The 20993-nt window shown below is 43.5% G+C and overlaps 1 protein-coding gene across 1 annotated transcript in view; it reads right to left on the bottom strand.

The window, feature by feature from the left end:
- Positions 1-518: 518 nt before the first annotated feature.
- GARS1 (glycyl-tRNA synthetase 1) overlaps positions 519-20993 on the bottom strand; it is a 29444-nt gene continuing 8969 nt past the window's right edge. Inside the window, exons 5-17 of the mRNA XM_052807863.1 lie at positions 20573-20661; positions 19034-19110; positions 17129-17274; positions 15928-16077; positions 14199-14361; positions 13132-13296; positions 10392-10504; positions 9718-9858; positions 7751-7836; positions 5427-5536; positions 3966-4059; positions 2841-3031; positions 519-864 (exon numbers count right to left, since the gene is read on the bottom strand). Of these exons, the coding sequence (XP_052663823.1) occupies positions 739-864; positions 2841-3031; positions 3966-4059; positions 5427-5536; positions 7751-7836; positions 9718-9858; positions 10392-10504; positions 13132-13296; positions 14199-14361; positions 15928-16077; positions 17129-17274; positions 19034-19110; positions 20573-20661 (1651 nt within the window). The 3' untranslated portion in view covers positions 519-738. The remainder of the gene's footprint in view (positions 865-2840; positions 3032-3965; positions 4060-5426; positions 5537-7750; positions 7837-9717; positions 9859-10391; positions 10505-13131; positions 13297-14198; positions 14362-15927; positions 16078-17128; positions 17275-19033; positions 19111-20572; positions 20662-20993) is intronic.

Genomic DNA, 20993 nt, shown 5'->3' with positions numbered 1-20993 from the left:
CTCCCTTTCAGTCCTTGCTGCCAGAAGACATTTAATGAAAAAGCGACCCTGCCAGCGCTCCTACTCGCCAAGCTCCTAGCTGCTCGCTCCCTCAGCCAAGCAAACCAACCATGCCAAGAGCAAGAACTGGAACAGGATTTTCCACCCGCTCTCTGTTCTCCTGCATGCAAAAGCTCCCAATTCTGCAGAAACAGGTATTAAACACCTGCAGCCAAAAGAAAGCACTGAACCCATCTAAGGTAGCTGCTTGAAGCACTCTGCAACGGTGAAAGGAGGACCAACACTTTGATCACCCCTTCATAAACAGGAGGCCAAGCAATGAGTACCATCTTGCACAAGAGTCCAAGGTGATCCGAATCCAGATGAAAGGATATATGGTGCCTGCCTTCCTGAGGGGCTGTAACAAACCTGTAACACCCACAGCCATAAGCACGAGGGAAGAAAAAAAAAAAAAAAAAGACCAAAAAAAGACATTTCTGAAGAAAGTACAAGGCTGCATGAACACAGAGAAGCAGGTATATATAATGGCGTTTTTATTCATAACACCTTTAACTTGGACTGCAATTATTTCAGGTTTTAAAGTTAAATTCAGGCAGCAATTGAGAAAAAAAAAAAAAACAAATAGTCCCTGTGTGCACAAACAATGCAGCTTTGAATAATACACGATAAGTTTATTTCATATTAACATGAACAGTAAAAAGTGGACATTTGACAGGATTTTACTTCAGGTCCTTTTCTTTATTCCTCTATTGTGTCCTTTTTGCCAGTCTCTTGTCCCTCAAATTGTGGATACTTTGCCTCAACGTCAGCCCAGGTCACATAACCGTTCGCCAGGTCACGAATGATGGCAGGAAGTTCAGAGATCTGCAGGCAAAATCACAAAGACATATGAAACACAAAGTCATCAGAATCAAGTTGCTCTGTTGGATACTTGGGGAACATGGGTAATGTTTACATCAGCAACAGAACAGATGCAAGATATCTTCTTGCAAGATTATTTTTGGGGAGAAAACCCATTAACTAGGAGGACATCTTAAATCACAGTCTGTGTCACCTCAGCAAAGACTGCTCAGTTATTCAGGGTGAGCCCTGAGGGAAATGCAACTGTCAGTGGGGTGGACCACAGTGTCCTGGTTTCAGCTGGGATAGAGTTAACTGTCTTCCTAGTAGCTGGTACAGTGCTATGTTTTGAGTTCAGAGCGAAGAATGTTGATAACACTGATGTTTTCAGTTGTTGCTCAGTAGTGTTTAGACTAATGTCAAGGATTTTTCAGCTTCTCATGCCCAGCCAGTGAGAAAGCTGGAGGGGCACAAGAAGTTGGCACAGGACACAGCCAGGGCACCTGACCCAAACTGGCCAACGGTGTATTCCATACCATGTGACATCCCATCCAGTATAGGAACGGGGAAGTGGGGGGCAGGGATTCGCCGCTCGGGGGACTGGCTGGGTGTCGGTCGGCGGGTGGTGAGCAATTGCACTGCGTATCATTTGTACATTCCAATCCTTTCATTATTGCTGTTGTCATTTTATTAGTGTTATCATTATCATTATTAGTTTCTTCTTTTCTGTTCTATTAAACCGTTCTTATCTCAACCCACGGGTTTTGCTTCTTTTCCCTATTTTCTCCCCCATCCCACTGGGTGGGGGGGAGTGAGTGAGCGGCTGCGTGGTGTTTAGTTGCTGGCTGGGGTTAAACCACGACACACAGCAAGGCTCATCCCTGGTAGCGTTATGTTACAGTTTTGGAAGGGAAAGAAAACAATACACACATCCAAAAGATGCTGTAAGCCAAGATTTAGCCAGGCCCTATTTACTGTAAGACCAGGACAAAAGAAGCTGCTAGTTGCCTTTTCTTTGCTCCTCATAGAACACTGTCACGGTGCAAAGGATCAGCTTAGAGAAACTAGTAAATCTGCAGAAATTGAAGGATAACAAGGTCTCGTCTCTGCTGCTTGGCATTGAGAGGTCATCCAGGTGATACAGAGACAGATGGGTTCCCTGAGGAACTGGCACTGCGTGTTACACTGAACCAAACCCACAGCCAGCTCAGTAGCCCCGAGCAGTACAGGTGCTTTTGTACAGAGCGGAGCTAGAACTAATCAGCCTTGCAGACGAACGCTAACTCCTCCTCCTCCAGGAGCCAAACTGTGTTCCTGGTGGGGACCAGGGAGAGAAGGACACGACAGAGGTGCCAAGGCCACACGTCCACGGCTCCGAGCAGGTTTTGCTCGCCCGCAATGAGACCGCCATAGGGAGGTTTGCTATTCCAGTCTCTGTATTATGGCCGTACTAGCAGAGCAAGCTTAGGGCATAGCTTTTGGGCAATGGTTCACCAGTTTCTCTGGTGCTGCACAGGCAACACGGGCAGGAAGCAAGCTTTAAGGAGTTATGTCTGAGCTGCGCTTTGTCAGCCAGCCTGTAGCAGGCAAAGATCTTCCGCCTTTTGGTGCCTGTGGATTCAGAGGAGCCCTGCCTTTGAAAGCCAGACACAACCCAGCAAATGCATTTAATCAGCAGCCTCTACTTGGAAAGAAGCACTATAAAGAGCAGTGCAATCACCACAAGGCATGGTTTTCAATTAAGATCAACACCTCTGCATCCAAGAAAAACAAAAGCCTCTCCTCACTTTAGTAGCAGGGCCAGCATCTTCTCTTTGACCAGTATCTCTTCCCTGGGGATTTCTCAGAATAGCTAAATTGCCTATGAGAGCTGGAGGCAGCTCCCGAATAGACCAGAGTCATTGCTAGATCAGAAATAGCAGCTAATGCTCTCCCCTAGCCCATAAGAAACAGACTCGGCTCTGTCAGGAGCCAAGCCTGTCTGCCTGCCCGCCCTTTACCTCGGCTCGGATCTGGCGCATCGAGTCGCGGTCTCTCAGGGTGGCAGTGTGAGGCGTCCGGTTAACAGTGTCAAAGTCGATCGTGATCCCGAAGGCCACGCCAATCTCATCAGTCCTGGCATAGCGCCGGCCGATGGATCCAGAGGAATCATCCACCTTGTGAGAGATGCCGTTCCTGGTGAGTGCTTCAGCTGCAAGAAGCAGAGAAGGGGGGATCACCAAGACTCATTACATACTCAGGAGGCAACATGATCCTAGCAAAGGCCTCCGGAATCCTCATGGCACTACCTCAAGTGAGGCACCATGTGTTCTGGTTTCAAGCAGCAGCACAGACCCCTTTTTTTTTTTTTTTTGACAGAAGATCCAATGGTCCAGTCTCTCCCAAGACTACAAGCTCAAACCCACCCCATAGGTACACTGCTACTGTAACAGCTCTCCACATTGCATCACTCGACTCTCACCCAAAGAGCAAAGTCACTGACTTCTTCAACCTGTCATTACAGTCCCACAACTCTGCTTTAACTCAAAAACACGCCAGCCTTACATGTATGCAAGGGCATGTCCATCACGGGGAGGCGAGCAGAACTGTCTGTCCCGAGCAGAACTGATGCCAACAGCAAAAGGCACTGTCTGACATGCAGCCTATGTTCCTATCTTTCACTTACTCACTTTTACATGGCACCAGTGGGCATTTTGACAGAAATGCTCGGACGCTCAGCAGCTCTGGGACCAATTCAATAAATTAGCTGGCCAACAAGAGTGAAGAAAAGAACTTTATTCAAAAAAACAAACAAACAAAAAAAACCCCAAACAAAAACCCACTGCTCCTGACAGCTTCTCCTAAGCAGTGGGAAAGATATCTTTTTGACATAGAAGGAAAAAAAGAAGTCTTTTACACTGCAAACCAGCACGGGGAAGGGCAGGGAGTTGAGGCTAGACTGAAGAGTTTGATGGATACCCAAAGCTGACTAATACCAACCAAGTCAGCTGTTTTAGTTCGATGGCTCTCCCTTTGCACATGAGAGCCACGTGATCCCACTGCTATTTTCTCCCTATAGCACTGAGGAAGGGACCTCTCTTCCCAGTCCACATCCCCATTGGACCCACAGTGCTTAAGACACTTACATAATTCCTTGACGAAAGGCATGAATTCCTGATTCTGGCTTAGAGGAAGAACGGAGCACTTGAACGGTGCTACAACAGCTGGGAAGCTGAAGAACTAAGGAAAAAAGAAAAAGTACAAATAAATACAAGTTTAATGGTTAGGCCAGATTCTCAGGAGGTGAGAATAAGCACTGACTGAGGCTGGAGGCAGGGTGACTGTTCCAGGGGAGTCACTGGCCTTCTGTAAGACATTAGCATTTAGGGTCCCAGCAGTAGCACCTCACACCACTGAAGCAAGATTGATTTTCTCCAGCTGCCCTCCACTCCCCCTTCCCTCCTGACGGCTAAATGTTACCTCCCACCAAAAGAGGTCTACCAGAGCCCTCCCTGAAGAAAGTGAACCTCATCTGAATTACAGAAAAATGAAGCATAGAGGGGTCTTCCCAGGAGATTTAGTCTTATGCACAGTCTAAACCAAACTCCATTTGATTCCCACACAGACTCCACACACATGGAGCATATGCAGCTCAAAGGTTTTCAGAACCCTCCACAGACACCCTCAGAAAAGAAAAATGTGCCAAAAGGGGGAAAAGGAGGAAAAAAAAAAAATATATATCTTTCCTGGCAATCAGCAAGGCCTGTAAGGGTACAAAAGTAATGCAATTGAGACGTACCACAATACAAAGCAGCCCGGGCTATATAGAAAGTAAATGGGTACTAGAAGGAAGCTAAGTCCGATATTTTAGACTTCATGAGCAGCTTGTGACTGAACGTCAAGTGTGTCCTAACTCTGGGCTCCTGAATCCTGTTCCCCCCACTCATAACTGTATCACATCCTGTGGCAAGCAGAGACTGTTATTTTTCTTTTCTATAAACACAGTCTAGCAGCCAGAAACAACAAACGGGAACCAGCATCGAGTTTACAGCCAGCTTCCCATGGGCCACCAGCAATGGTGCAGAGCATCACAGTTTGGGCACTGGCTGCAACAGGCTGGTGTTCTGTAACACACACTTCCCTCTGGCCCCTGCTACAGCAAAGTTTCAGGCCAAGATTTTAGGGGTGCCCAGAAACAGAGAAGGTTGAATTTCATGGGGGACTGAGGACACAATTAGTCTATTGTCCATCTTGCTGCACAGAACTATGATTCCAGGACAAGCAGCAAAGAGAGAGGAAATAAAACACTGAAGAGATGCCCTTCTCTGAGCCATGGGACATTGCAAAGTGTGAATCCAGAAGGAGGAATTTCTCGCCCCCTTGCCAGTAATAGCAAGAGCCTCACGCACACACAGCCCCAGAATGCTCTCAGTGTGCATGTATAAATGACACGTACGCTGGCAAAAACAGCAATTCAACAGCCCACCTGGGTTTTCCCATCTCTACTGTGTATTGTGCAGTCTTATTTTAGCCCTTCCCCTGGATGTCAGGGAAAGGCAAATGCTTGCAGCTGGTTTAAGCTGAGGCCCAGCAACAGGAAAGCTCACCGTTCTCTGCTCGTCTCCTTCCCGGATGTGGAATGTGTGTTCGAACACTGTGTACATGATCCTCCCAATACCAAATGACGGTTCAATTACATTTGGGATGATTTCTTCCACTGGAACACAGAAGAACCCATGTCATCATTAAAAAAGAATTTACACACAAAAAAAGATGTGTTTACTGAAGCTGCCTTTTTGCTCAGAAGTTCTGATTACATGTAGCTAAGCACATGGAAATAAAAGGTTAGACATGCTCTAAATACAAATACCTGAAGTAGAGATTTGGACTTAGTCCACGTACAGAATATATTTAGGCTGTAAATAACAAGTCAGGGCCGCTTCTCTAGCCCTGAGAGCAAACAGCGTAGCACAACTTGCATCCATGCAGATAAACCCTCTTCTCCTTCACAAGAGCGAAGGCTCATCCAAACCGTTCACTGGGAACAGTCCCCACTCCACACCAAGCCACAAACTATGTCCAGGCATTGTCTGGGAGAGTGCTATTTGGCATAGACCAAAACTGCGCCAGGGAACATGCTAGCAATTAAACAGCCTGGATAACGGCAGGGTAATGCTCAATCCCTGGCACACTTTGGTTTAATGTACAGACACAGCCTTAGTATCCAGCAGACTGAGCAGAGAAGCATGGAGCTTCAGATCCAACTCAAATTCTAGCAGACTCCCTCCGTATTCTTGAGTTGTTCAGCTGCCTGCTTCAATGTTCGTCCCCTCCCTCTTCTCCATCCCCCTCCAATGTATCACAAGAGTGGGAAAGAACGAGGATCAACCAGTTACTGTTTGCAAAAATTCCCGGAAGACATGATATGCTATGTTATTATACACCCATCATTCTCTCAGTCCTTGCCACACGTCTGTCAAAGAGGCTTTTTCCTCCTTCTTCCCTCTGTGTATGAAAGGACCTCAGTGGACAGCTGCCCTGCTTAGACAGTGCAGCTTTTTAGAAAAAGCTCAGACAGCTACTGGAGAAGAAACAACAGTTATAGGCATCAGCTGCTTTTGAAAATCAAGGGTAGCATCCAGCTCTCCAGCACTGCACCCTGACTTGCTCCCACTCTATGTGCCTAGAGAGCCAATCCTCCTCAATTAAGCACCTAACTCAGGGTGGGACTTTACCTTCCCAAAAGGATGGTCTTGTTTTATTTGTGCATTGACCAACCAGTTTTCAAGACAAGAGAGAGGGAAACCATAAGCTTTGCCTTCTGCTTGCAGACAGCAGCCAAACTGCCAAATGTACAAATTTAAAACCAGCAACTGGGGTTCTACTTGCTGGCCCCCAGCAATACTATAATCCCTAACAGTTACAACTCTGATTCCTTCTTCGAAGCTGTGACAAAGCAAAGCCTGGCACAGCAGCAGCACGCGCTGACTGAAAGACACCTGGACATGTCAAAGGCTCAGCAGCTGCAAGAACAAATATATTCTGTGCATGCTACAAGTTATTCTACTCCTTCCCAGGAGCATTTATCATAGTCCCAACCTAGGGCAGGATGATCCACTAGTTAACAGTATGAACTGGGGAAAAATCTGCCTCAGTCTCCAGCTCTGTCAAAGACTTCCCAAATGACCTTGGGTGAGGTGCTTACAGAGCTGGCTGGAAAGACAAGACTTCTTTGAGGAACTAAATCCATGCATTTTGGAAAGTTACCTTCTAGCCCCATTTACCATATCAGGACAAAAGCTCTGTGGAGATGCAGTCACTGACCAAAGCTGATGTGTGATTATCAACTACCAGGGGAACTGACTGGACTTGTCAGCTTAAAGAGTCTGGTCAGGACGGCAGCCTGGTGAGCTGGCAGATGCTGGAAGACTTGGCTCCAGGCAGCAGAGTGACAACAGGAGCTCTGAGCACAGGAGATGTGGCCATAGCCCTACCAACAGACTGCCACAACCCATCTGCTACACTGCAACGGACTTGAAGATTAAAGCTCCCAAAGCTGGTGCACCTTCCCCAGCTCCTCCATCACTACAGCAGCTGGTTCTTACCACCACATGGGACCTTACAAATCCCAGAACATGCAACTGAAGCAGCATGAATATAATACACCACTCAAAGTCTATTAAATGGGTTACTGAACAGACCAGGCGAGAAGCGGCCAGACAGGCCTGCACCAATGGTCACTGAAATCCCACTGCTGTGTGAAAGCTTTCCAACTCTCAAATTGTCGAATTTCAAGGAAATAACATTTGGCATTTTTCCTGTGCCATGGTACAATACTAACAGGACAATGCAACTAATAAAGTTCACATTCAAAGTGTATCCTGATCTGCCTCTTATTTTTGATGATCAAACAACAAAGATACAAATTTACCATGTAACGTTTTCTGAAATCTCTTCACAGTAACCATGTCCTTTGTTAATTTAAAAGTTTTCCCTTCAGTTTCAACAGTGAATTCCCTGCAAAGGAAAAAGAAGTCACTTACAACTTGTTTATTTCTTGCTATAGCTTTTATTTCTTTAACTGCATCGGTTGGCTGACTTTAGGAATAGGGCAAGAGAAGCCAGGGCAAACCCCAGAGATCAAAGAAACATGTGGCATACCCATTAAAAGAAATTCATGTTAATAATAAAATTACTACATCTACATTAAAAGCAACCATTTTCATAATCACAGTGAACTTAGTTGTGGTTAACAGCCTGAAGCAAACGCAATTAGGAAATGGAAGAATCTCAGGATGAACCATATACACCAAAAGAAAAAAAGAGGGAGGCACACAAAACAGGCACTTGCTGCAGACTGTACATCTTGTCAAGTGCACGGACTTCTCATGAAAACTGACTTGTGTCAGAAGGTACCCTGCATTTTCACAGATACCAAACAAGGGGGAGGATACAGCACAGTTAGTTTATTGATTATTTCTAAAGCTTTTGATATTACGGTCCTTTAACTACTTCCTCTCGCTCCTTGCTAACTTGCAACTAGCACACACTCCTTGCTGAGGAGACCTTAGGCTCTACTGACCGACCCCACTTATGGGAAGCAAATGTCTTTATTATTATGTGTCCTAACAGAAAACTGTCACTGTAAACCTGAGGACTTCACATCATGGATTTACACAAACATGGCCATATGAAAGGCAGGTCTAACATACTGACACTGTCAACATGTACTCAGCAATGGTACCCTCCTTGCTGAAGCATTCAGATCAACATAAGATAAAACCCAATATGTTTAAGAAGTGTGCACTAATCGCCTGCATTTGGACTCAATACCAAATGGGCTGAAGCTTATAAAGGTCTTGCTCTGAATGCAGCTACAACTGGATGCTGAGTTTAAACACAGTCATGATTTGCAGTCCACTATCAATTCAAACCCAGGATACTGCTTGTAACTCATCTATTGAATCATTTCAGTGGGGTTCTGGATGAACTATGTTCACTTTCTTCTGATTTGGATGCGTGTACACATCACCATATTCTGCAACAGTTTCTCTCCCCATTTTGAGTGCTACTGGTTTTTCTACACTTTCACATTCATAGATATGTAAAAGAAATAAATCTTAGCTCAGGGGGAAAAAAAAAAGAAAAACAAACAAACAAAGAAGATGTAAACATTACCATTCTGGAATGTAGTCATTGATCCTACACCTTCTACCATTTCAAGCAGGAAATAAAGTTTATTTTTTATTATTGCAACATTAGCCTTCTCATAACATAGACAGCTGTTGGCCCGCTTCAGCCAAATTTGACAACTATAGAGATCTCTTACATTTTCAATTCCTGCATGTGTTAGGAATACAGGCAGACAGGTCGAGGAAAAACATACAAATTGCTGCCCCAGTAGATCAAAGGCTGCAACACGTCCTAAAGCATATCAACAAACATTGGAGGATACTCAGACAAGTTTTGGTTCTCATTTAACTATTTTGTTCCATCACTCACAGAATTATTTGATTGATTTTAAAATTAAGTTCAAAACCATCTGCCAGCCCTGGTCAACTCTCAAACCACAGTAGGGAAGCTGATAAACGCTTCCCATTTCGCTGAGGTGTCTCTCTTATGGGATGGTCCTACTAAAGCCAGAAGCTCATTCCCACGCAAATAAACAAATATTTGAATACCATGGTTACACATTTATGTGCCTATATCAAGAGATATGTTTGTCAATGACCAGCAATGAGTTGGCAGAAGGGACAGCACTAAAACATTTCAGATCATCCACTTAGCCTACTCTCATGAGGAAGCTGGTTTCAGGTGGCTCAAATTAATCCAGCAGCACTTTGGGAACCCTCATCAGAGGTGTCAGAGAAGGATACCATGCACACACAGCCATCTCACCCTTTGTCATTGAGCAGCTGCTCCATCTCAGTGACGTAACACTCGTCACATGTGGAAAGGTATTCCATCACCACCTTTGCATCCTTCTTATACGCTTTGCCAATGGCTCCCTTATTTGCCTCAAACTGAACAATGTTGACTGTTCTGTACGAGGCAGTTAAGGAGTCTGAGATGACAGAAAGCAGGGCCTGGTTCTTTTGCTATGTCAAAGCCAGTTGCTACGCAACACAAAGAAATCTCCTCTGCTACTGGATTAAGGAACTTCCCTCCAAGACAAAAGGAACAATAAAAAATACTGAAGGGCAGAAGGTCACAAATTTTGAAAGAATACAACTTTTTTTACAAGTACAGCTAGCAGGAGAGCCATGGAATGACGTGGAGCAACCTGGAATAGTAAATCCACGTTCACATTGAAACCATGCCTCACAGTCAAAAGAGAGCCTAGCATTAAGCTAGAAGAACCCAAGCACAATAGTAAATCCCCTTTCCCCACCTGAGTAGTCACCCACATGCTCAATTCTTTGCAGGTTACATCCCAAAGTCACACTGCTCTGTAGCTCTAGGTTTCCCTGTTAAATTTACAGTTGTAACTTAAAATAGAGCTGCACAGCTCTCCAAGACATCTCACTGTCAAATCACTTTTCATTTCAAGAGAATATGGTTTATTGTGAAAGGATATAGGTTCTTTGAGAGGCTTCTCAGCTATAAGAGGAACTTTGGTGGCACGGGCATGGCAGGAGAGGTCATAGCAGGAACGATCAGCACAGCCAACGATCTCAATCCAACCCTGAAAAAACCAAAGTGGAAGCTTTCACCAACTCACTTTTTTGTCCACTTAACCATCAAATATGTTTATTCGCCCTTAAGCCCTCCCTGCTCCCATGACTGTTTTTTCTACATAATTAACTCTGTTACAATAAGCAGCTCTCACTCACTAGTTGCTCCTTCATTTGAATGATTCCATTTGTTTCCAGAGGAAACGATCAGTTATCTAACCAGTGCCTGTGTTCACGGCCAGGTTTTCCACATGGCTTGGCAGAACACAGCACTGTGCCAACAGCTTGGGGCTGGGGCCAGAGCACACAGTCTTATCACTCACATGCTATAGGCACATGAGACATCATGCCTTCGGGGCTTTACCACTCTGCAAGTATGGAACAGACAGTAGGCAACCAGCCACGCTAGAGTGGCCAGAAGCCTGGCTTACGAGCTAGTTAAGATACAGATTATATGCAAGGGAAGAACTTCTTTCAACATTTCAGCATGTATAGCAAGGAGGAATCTCAAAACACCATTCACACATACAGAATTGATGAAGACTTCCAACAGTTGCAGCAAATACAGCCACCACCTGGATTTTCTAAAAGACAATCCCATATAGGAAAAGGCACATCAGCTGCTTTTCATTCACTCTGTCACACCAGCATGGCCATGCAGGCAGCCAGATGCTGTGTGGTTTTCCAGTCTGCAGTGATATAGCAGGGTGTCAGGACCCTGTGCTGGAAAAACCATGGTGTTCCAGAACATCTTGGGGAATTTTTACACAAATTAAACCATTAGGGTACTACAACTACTTCTCAGAAGGTTTATGTAATAACTTTATAGCATGGATTTTAAACCATTCAGTGCAGTTAAGTTCATACTACTGAGTGCTGCAAGTTGGTATAAACATTTTTGGGCAGAGTTAAGTGACAAATCGAAGCATAAGTCTAGCGCACAAGGTGGTTTTGTCATGCTCCTGGAATTGCTGTCTTCGCCTCTGGGTTAGGCTGTTGGACATACTGCTCTGTGAGTGTTGTCCTGATCCATGACAAGGCTTGCAAAGTTTATTAATCTTATTTACATGGTGTGGCCCACACATGTCCAGCCTGTTTTTGGGCTGGCTGGAAAGAGAAACTATGAACATATGGAATTCAGCTATCTACATTCAGAGGAAGTCATTCCTTCAATCGTTTCTACACGGCTTTTCTATATGAAGACAAATCACTCATCCAAGCTGCAGGTATTTTTTTTCTCATCTTAAGTTTGGTGGAATTTTACTGGCTGCTATTCCTCTAACTAGCTGTAATGAAACATCACTAGTGATAAGCCTGTTTCAGCTCCTTAAAAGAAAAGAAAGAGAGAAAAAGCCCACAAAAAACACACAGACAAACAGTACTCCACACACAACCTCCTCACCCCTAGGTTGTAGGAGGTTCTTCCTGCCCATAAATAAGGCTGGCTGAACCATCTGAAGCCTTGACCCATTCCCTGTGTGGACACCTTTGGGCTGAGCACGCTACCAGTTTGGCTATCAAACTGGTCAGGACCATGGATGGGGTCTACGCATATAAGGGTCACTGCAATGTCACAGGCTAGCCCCATAGACCTCAGCAAAATCCCTTCAATCTTTCAATCCTTTATTGGAACTAGACCACACAGAGTTCTCTAGATATTTTCAGGAATCTGCACATACTCTAGACTTCTTGGAAAGGGTAACAGGGCAGAAGAACATTTGCTTCACTACACACAAGGAAAAAATAATGAAATAACTTTTTTTTTTTTTTAAACTCAGATTCTACCTAAAAATTAGATTCTGTACCCTTGAAGAGGGGAATGACTTCATAATCAATACAGTCTAGTTACTACACTTTCTAATAGATTTCTTTTGAAACTGTCATTCCAACTGATATACTTGGCTGAGACTTACTGAAGAGGATGAAAGCTCTCCAAGAGAATCTAAAATGAGTCTAAGAGCCTTGCCCCTAACTACCTACTGCTGGTTTACCTGAAAGAAAAAAAGATACATTTTTCAAAATCAAGCCAACAATATATGAGAAAAACAAAGCACCCAACGAGGCCTGAACCGAAAAGCTCTTAGTGACTCAGCAGGAAGACAAAAAATCCTTGGGAAATTTCTCTCCCAGCACCAGCTGTCTGAACTGGCAGGAGTGAACTCTCATTTCTCACAGCTTGGAAGTGGGAAAGGAAAAGCAAGCATTCTAGCAGGAAGGAATCTGCCCTGGAATAACAACTCCAGCAAAATAAATCCTTCCCCACTGCTGTTACAGGGGTTATAGTCTTTGGAAAGCACCAGGACTTGGTTTCCTTTTATTCCAGATGAAATTCAACCTGCAAAAAGTCCCCAGGCAACTTCAGGCTCCAGCAAAGGAGTCTGAAGCATGGACCTACAAACAAGCATGAACAGTTCAAAAACTTTGTGCAAGCCCACTGGAGAGACCTGACCCATCCCCTTAGTCCTGGATTCAGAATATTTCCACTGTAGTAACTGTGTTCATACCAACGTGGGGCTGGACAGAAACATCAGATTCATAGCCCTGGTCTTAAAAACCCAAGAAATAAAACGGAGCCCCTTCCTGCACTATCAACAGATCTGACAAGGAGTGCCATTTGCTGTTTTGCTTTCCAACTTACATACGATGTTTTGGACTCTGCATCCCAGCAGTCACAGGCATAATGAGCCATCTCATTCTCCATATGCTGTCGGAAGCGCAGCTTCTCTGGGGACACACCGACCTTTGTAAGGAAGAGGTAGATTCTGCCAATGAAGTAACCGAGAACGGAGTTATTGATCACACCCTGGAAAGGGAAAAAGCAGAAAGAAAAAAAACAAACCACATAGACATTAATTCCTAAGGAAACAAAGTAATGATTTGTGGTACTTCTGCAGACAACTTGACACATTACAGACAGAACTTCTTGCAGCTGCCTGTGATAAAGTACTATGTCTCCCCTGAAACTATTACATCTTTTCAAATTCACCTAGTACCACTGGGAGTATCTCCATCTGAAGAAAATAGTAAGTTATTATTACTCTAGGACTCATCACTGTCTCTGAAGATCACCTACTTGAAAATACCCTGCTGTATGCAACAGTGCAGTCACTGGTATTACAAGAGTGCATGGGAATTGCAGTTATGGCTCAGGACCCCACAACAGCTGTACCCTACAGTTCACAGTTGCAATACAACAGGGGGGTGGTGTTCTTTTTGTTGTTGTTCTTTTGTTTGGGGGGGAGAGGGGGGAGTAGGTTGGGGGGCTGGTATTTTGGTGGGGTTTTATTTGGTGTTTTGGGGCGGTGGGAGGAGGGGGTTGGTAAACCTACTCATTCGTGATTTGCATGCATGGAGCATCAGGTCATGAAACCCCAACGTGCAAGCCACATACTGATGGGGGTCGGCAGCTGAGTATTAGTTTCCCAGTCACTGCTGAGCTTTTGGCAGATACTAGTATTCCTAACTGTTCCTCTCCCATTAGCTAAGTGTGAAGCTTAACCTCTAACCACTCTCCCAGCACCACCAGCAGCTCTCATTACTGATAACAAGGGCCAGGCTTGGATCTCAATCACACTGATTCACTGAAGAGAACTGACTTAAATCTGGGAGCAAACCCCAGCTGGCACCAACAGAACAGTTTGTAATTTAGTCATGAGAGCAATATTCGAAAGAGCAAGCTCCGCGTGCTTGCAAGAGGAACGTTACCTGTTGGACAGCATCTCCCAGCCTCATTATATGGGCGGACTGCCCGCTGACCTGGGCCTTGGAAGAGTACAGGAGGATGTTGAGGTCTGCCACATTCTGAAACTTGGGGTGATTTTTCTCACTGGGATCCACAAAGTGCTCGATTTCTGCCATGGTGAATTCCCTAATGGAAACACAAGCAAGCATGTGTATTAAATATTTTATGTGTTAGCCACAGCCCCTCTAATAAATGATTATGCTTTAGCCTCTCACAAGCAAGTCAGTAGTTTCAAAACATATGCAAACCCAGAGCCAAGACAGCATATAGACTAGAGCATGAACCAGTCTTGACACTGGGTTTAGTTTTACCTTCAAATTCCTAATAAAATTTTCTACAAATGCGTCTAGAGATCTCCATGCCATGGTTATCACCACTGTGATTCAGAGCAGAGAATACCACCTTTGGAAATGCTTCCAGAAGTCTCTGGAGTTTTTCCAGACTGCTGTGATGCCCATGTTAGAAGCATACATTTCCTACAGGGTGAATGAAGACTAATCTGCTCATTAATTCAGTAGCCTTAACTCATATCAGAAGTGCTCAAAATAGCCAGGTGAGATGATAATTTCTTGAAGATAATGATACTGCTACATTCAGCAATGGTGTACATTCTAAGAACTTGGCTTTAATACATCTATATTCATACATTGATTCTTAGCCTTCCTGCTTAAAATCACTTTACACTGAATTAGCTTGTTACCAAGAACCTTTAAAAAAAGCTCTAGGTGATCATTAACTTTAAATCACAGGCGTCAGGATGTAATCTGCTATGATAGCATAATAACGCAGTCTCCAATAAATGTGCCACAAGCGTATAATTTATATTTGACTGAAAATGCATTTCAATGAGAAAAGTTCTCATTTCCAGATGTGCAAGAGAGAACAGGAGGACTGAGAAAATTCCAAAGAGTTGCCTTAGTGCTAACGATTCCACTGCCTCTCAGTGACATTTATGGCACCATACTAATCAATTACCAAGTTTACAACACAGACAGCCTGTTGTATGGCAGAACCACACTGACTGTGCATGGCAGCTCTTGTTCCAAATTAGACAGAAGAGACTTCTGTTCAAAATAGTTCAGTTAAAAGAGAGATTATCCTTAATGAAATGCAATAATCACTTTTATCCTGAGATAGAATGCTTTTAAAGTAATTCTCAATAACCCTGAGCTTTCCTCCTTGACTGATCTTGGGACAGAAACACATGTCCCAAGTCACGTTATCTTACAACTTCCTCTCTGCAGTAAGCTGCAGAACTGAGACAAGGAAATACTGCTGCAAAGTCAATTGCATTTTGATTCCAGATTTCAGTTTTCAAGTAAATCGCATGAACATAATTAAACAAGCAAAGCTGCACGACCTGTAGAGAACACAGCTACCTTTAATATGATCCATTCAGATTACAATGGAAGCCACATTTTGTTAGTAAAACCCAGTTTAATCTAGGCGTTTCTAATAAAGCAGCTATTTCAGAGATCCTACTTCTTACCAGCCAGGCTTAGATAGAATTCTGTAGTTAAAACCTTAACTATTTGCGTTCGCCTGTGAACCCCAAGACGCACCAGGCACATTATCAGGAGTCCTCTGGGAGAAAGCACTAAAGTGAAACAATCATGTACAAACACTGGAACAAAAGGAAGGTGCTACCTGCTCCCAGGTACCCTTTCTGTTGAAAGAGGAAATTTGCAGTACCTCACTCTGATAAGGCCGGAGCGGGGTGAGATTTCATTTCTGAAGGAATTTCCAATCTGGGCAGCAGCAAAAGGCAGTTTGCCTTGGTTAAACTCCAGAAGACGTTTGAAGTTGAGGAATATTCCTTGTGCAGTTTCTGGCCTCAGATAGCTGAAAGGAGACGGGGGAGAGGCAAAATCAGGAAGATAAAAGGGTGGGGAAAGCAGTGAGAAAAGAAAAACACAGTTACTACAAAACTTAAAGGTGGTACTTTTTCTCTTGAGTCTTTTAACTCCAGACACAAAACAATGAAGCAATAGACTGAGAGGAAAAAAACCAAACATCGGCTGCAGCCCAAACACAGCACTCCACAGTTACTCCCAAAAGTAAACTGGATGGCTTGGCTGCTTTTGAGATGCAAGCATGGAACGGAAAAAGGTGTTTGAATGAAATACAGCGGCCAGTGACAACAAGGAGATCACAGGGAATGCAGCCTCCTTGCCTTTCCTATGTAGGCATGAGCTGTACCAGGCTGCTAACAAACACGGATTTTGCAGGCAAACCATGACTGCACCTCTGCTGTTACACAAACTGTGAAGTGGCTTTAGTGTAAGGCCTCTACAACCCCTACAGCAACTTGAGAGTGCCACAAAGAATACCACCTACACAGACTATTTCATCTACTACACTGGAGAACACATGCGACGTATCTCTGATCCCATCCCAGAGCATATGCAAGAACCATATTCTCCACTCTTCAGCAGAGGTTTCAGTTTTAGTTTCAGAGACCCTAAGTCAAGACAACAGCCTCTACATTCTCACACACTAACTACAAACACCTAGCAAATGATGCTACGAGTGGATCACCCTGCTGAGTAACTTCATCCTGAAACAGGTATGCTGAAGCGGGTTCTCTATAACCATGAAGTCGCTGACAATTGCGGACCCAGCGTTAATTGGCTTTATGGAAACTACTCCAAGCTATGCTAGGGCATAGCTGTGATCCACATAGTCTAGCTGCTTCAAGTATTTTCGTAATTCTGCAACAGCTCCTTGTTTCTCCTACCTTTCACCAAGAGTACAAGGAATGCTAACCTGCCAGAGAAGACCAGAACTGAAAAGCAGGGGAAAGCTACTCAAGAAAAAATTGTTGAGACTTAATTTTTATTCCAAGTGATCTATGAAGAAGGGAAAGTGTGAGCAGAATGAGATTAGCACCTACCCAGGCATGTTTCCTCCAGGCCCAATGGAGGTCTTGAACATCAGATTGAAAGAAACAGGAGGGGACAGGTCATTCCCAGTGATAGGTGATTTCACGTTGTAGTTCACAAAGAGATCTGCAAGTTCTTGCTGGCCATAATTGTCCAACTAATTTCAAAACGTAGGAGAATTGTTTTAATTACTAGACAAGATAACAGGAATGAATTATGTCCTCTCCATCTTTTACTAAGCATGACCCACAGCTCTGAATCACGTGCCCAAAATACTCCCCTTTAACCTAAATCTTCAAGCAAGCTAGAAGTTTGAACCAATGATAGAAGAATGCACTGCACAACTGCAAACCCATATTAGTAATATAGATCCACGACTCAGTCATACCACGGAAAGTCTGAAGGCTAGATAGAAATGCAAGCACTGAGCATAAGAGTGGGTGTAAAGCAGAAGAAAAGTCATTGGGACTGCATCACCACCCACTAGTAGCTTCTTTTTAACAGTTTCAGCTAAAAACATGGGGAGCAGTGTGTTGGGAACTAAAAAATACAGCAATGACAGAGGAGAAAGCTAAAATTTCTGCAGGGCTTTGTCTGCATTCATTTCTCTTTCTTCTGCTGCATGAAACACAATATTCAAGCTATGCATTAGATGCTCTCTTTCAGAGCTATTCTGCATTTTAGTTAAGTAGAGCAAATCTGCAGCACAGGGCTTCTTGGTGAAAGATTTTTCCATTTGGTCTGGAAACAATTTGGTAATGACTGGACACTTTCACAAGTGGGATAATGTCAGCCCCTTCCAGGCACCTTCCTTCCCCTCTCTCTGGAAGATGGGAATCAAGCACTAGTAGAACCAGAGATCTAACTGCAACTTAACCGCACAAGAGCTGTGACTTCTGGCATTGTTTTGTGCATTTATGTACTAGCGTTTTGCATACGTACATTTAAATGTAGTTTCTAGACTTAAGTACCATAAAGGATCTATACTGAACAGTACAGCAATGGTTTAACACTCAAGTTTAAAATCAAATGAGCTGCTTCTAGCATTAATTGTCATGATCCTTCATATATCAGAGAAAACTCAAGACAGGGGATAAAAAGCTTTTATTAATACAGAGATTCCCCTGAAGTATGGTCAAAGTTCAGTGTTGTAGTGTGGAAAACCTAATGACAGCTGCTTAGTGATGCAATACACTGAAAAAAAAAATTGGTCTTTCTGGAAGGAAACGTTCATTCTATGCATGGCTCTGGAAGCATTTATCTTAGAAGTCATGAGAACAAACATTAAAAACAAAGCAAGAAAAACAAATGAAAAAGTAAAGGCAAGTGTCTGTACAGCTGCTCAGGAATGTCAGCCGAGGGCAGCAACTCTTCTCACGGTAAACACAGGAAAAAACTGTGCGGGGTGCTACAGACAGAGGAACAAATCTCAAGTGCTTCAAAGCCGAGACAGCTTTAAAACATACCAATTCAGTGCTAAGGTCATTCAGAAAAACCCTGACAAAACTTCTCATCCATCTCTGTTCCTTTGTATCATAATCCTGCAGTGAGGGATTTACAAAGGTAAAGGGGGGACTCAGAAGAAACAGTCTTTTTGCCAGGATGTGAAGTGGAACAGAGCAGACCAGATCCAAGGACAGAGCTTTAGCCCTACCAATCCAACATTTAAGAGACTAATATAATAGCAATAACTCTCCAAAGCAGCAGAAGGAGGGAGATGCAATTAACCAGCAAGTTTACAGTATTTGTTAACCAGTAAGTTTTCCGTATTTAGGAGCATGTACAACCTACAAGTATCTCTGAGGTAAAGACTTCTGAGCATGTTTCAAGACACATTTCCTCTGGACTTGGTGCATCGCACCTCCTCTGTTACACACACATCCCTGAAGCATTCACGTGCCCATGCAGGCACCTACCTGCGTTAGAACATTTTCCATTTCTGCCTTTTTCTCTGCTGTGCACTTCTTGTCAGACATAAGCTTTTGCAGGTGAGCTGTAAGCAAGAAAATTATGTAGTGAGTTTATACTGCAACCCCATCCCTGACCCCAATCTAAAGCTTGACAAATCAGGAGGATCCTCCAGCATAAGCGTAAGTGTATGTCCACCAGTTGTCTTGCTAGGGTCTATCAGGATAATTCCACTCACGTCATCAGGGTAATGCTGATCTACAGCTGAGGCGCTACACCAGTTTGCTGTATTGGTGTGCCACTGGGAAAACAACAGGTCCTTATCTAGTTTCTTTCCAATACTTGTTCCTCTAAACCCAAGCAATGGCTTTGTAGTCCCTTTCTCCTTATTTTCTTTCTACACAGACTGGAAATTAAAAGCAACGTCTGATCCCAAGCCAGCAAGGCTAATTTTATCCAAATGCACTCAGAGGCACGTACTGACTTGGTACAGTAGGGTTAGACTGCATTCCACTTTAAAGCACAACATCCTCCATGAGATACAAAGGCATACAGTGATGCCAAGACTTCCCACTCTCATTTGAAAAAAAGCAATCTGACTTTTTAGTGGCAGCAACAGCAGGTGGCTGTTCACCAGTGATGGGCTGCAGAAGAGACAGGGACACTCTTGTTTATGATGCTGTTCAGTGTGCAAAGTGGGCAGACGTTAGATGGGCTTCTTTTGCTTTTTTTTAATAAAATGAAAATTCTAACTGAATATTATGAAAACAGCTTTAATGCCAATATAGATTGTTCTACATACTTAACTTCCAAGGAAAAGGCTAGAAAACTAGACAGCACAACCCGCTTAAACCTAGAGCGGAACAATCCTTCCTTTCACAATGGAGCTGTACATGAAAAAGTTTTCAAATAAGTTTCTTATTTGTAAGATTCCTTCATGTGACTTTTTTGTTTGGTTGGGGTTTTTTGTTGTTTTTTAAACAAATTTTAATCAATAACCAGAGAGAAGTGTGAGAATTTTGCAAACCTAAGAAATGCCTGAAGTCTATTTAGCATTCCCAAATGTCAGCCGAGTTCTAAAGTATACGAAAGTCAGCAGCTGCCATGTAACTGACCTTTGCATAGCGAAAGCATGCTCTATCCCCTGAGATGGTCATTAAATCATTTCTCAGTTCTGAACAAAAGGCAACTAAACTCAAGAAAACTAAGACCAGAATATGGTAGAGAACAGCAATGTCGTTATATAGGGAATCCTCAGCTTAGACAACACAGTAATCTTTTATGGCCTGATGACAGAGGATTTTATAAAAAGGGACCCAACTACAGTTTTACTAGAGATCCTGTACCTTGTTTAAGACACTAACACAACATTTGGGTGGAGCTGAGAACTTATGGGATCTTTGGTATGGCATGATTAATGAACTATGAATACAAGTATGAAAGACTGGCTACACCAACTGGCCTTCCTTGAGAAACATACTCTTTTCATACATTTGTACCACGGCAAGAAATTCCCAAGCCCACCTAGCCTTGGAACAAAACCAAACCTTTTAAGAGATGATCAGCACGAAAACATTCCCCATTTTTCACATCTTTCACCATGAAGTCAGCAAACTTGTCTACATGGCCAGAAGTCCTAGAAAAGATGATACAAAAAAGGAACATGAAAGCTGCCAGACGGCCCCGGGTACTGTGTGATCCCAGTGGACAGACCATTACCAAAGAGAAGTCCTTCAAACTACGTGCCCAAACTGCAGGCTCTCTCTTGCTTCAGGTTATAGATTCACACTAAGCAGTACCATCCCACAGAAAATCTGATCCGTGAGAAAGTTATCAATCCATCCAAATCTTAAAATGTGTCACTAAGATGACACCTAGTGCCTTTAGGAACTACATTGTGATTGAAGCAAGACACAGATGCAGTTGTGAAGAGTAACCAGTAGTTCAGGTGGACAGGCTCCCACTATT

The sequence above is a fragment of the Harpia harpyja genome, chromosome 1 (genome assembly GCF_026419915.1).
Source record: "Harpia harpyja isolate bHarHar1 chromosome 1, bHarHar1 primary haplotype, whole genome shotgun sequence".
Classification (NCBI taxonomy): domain Eukaryota; kingdom Metazoa; phylum Chordata; class Aves; order Accipitriformes; family Accipitridae; genus Harpia; species Harpia harpyja.
This window is presented reverse-complemented; position numbering and strand designations above follow the sequence as displayed.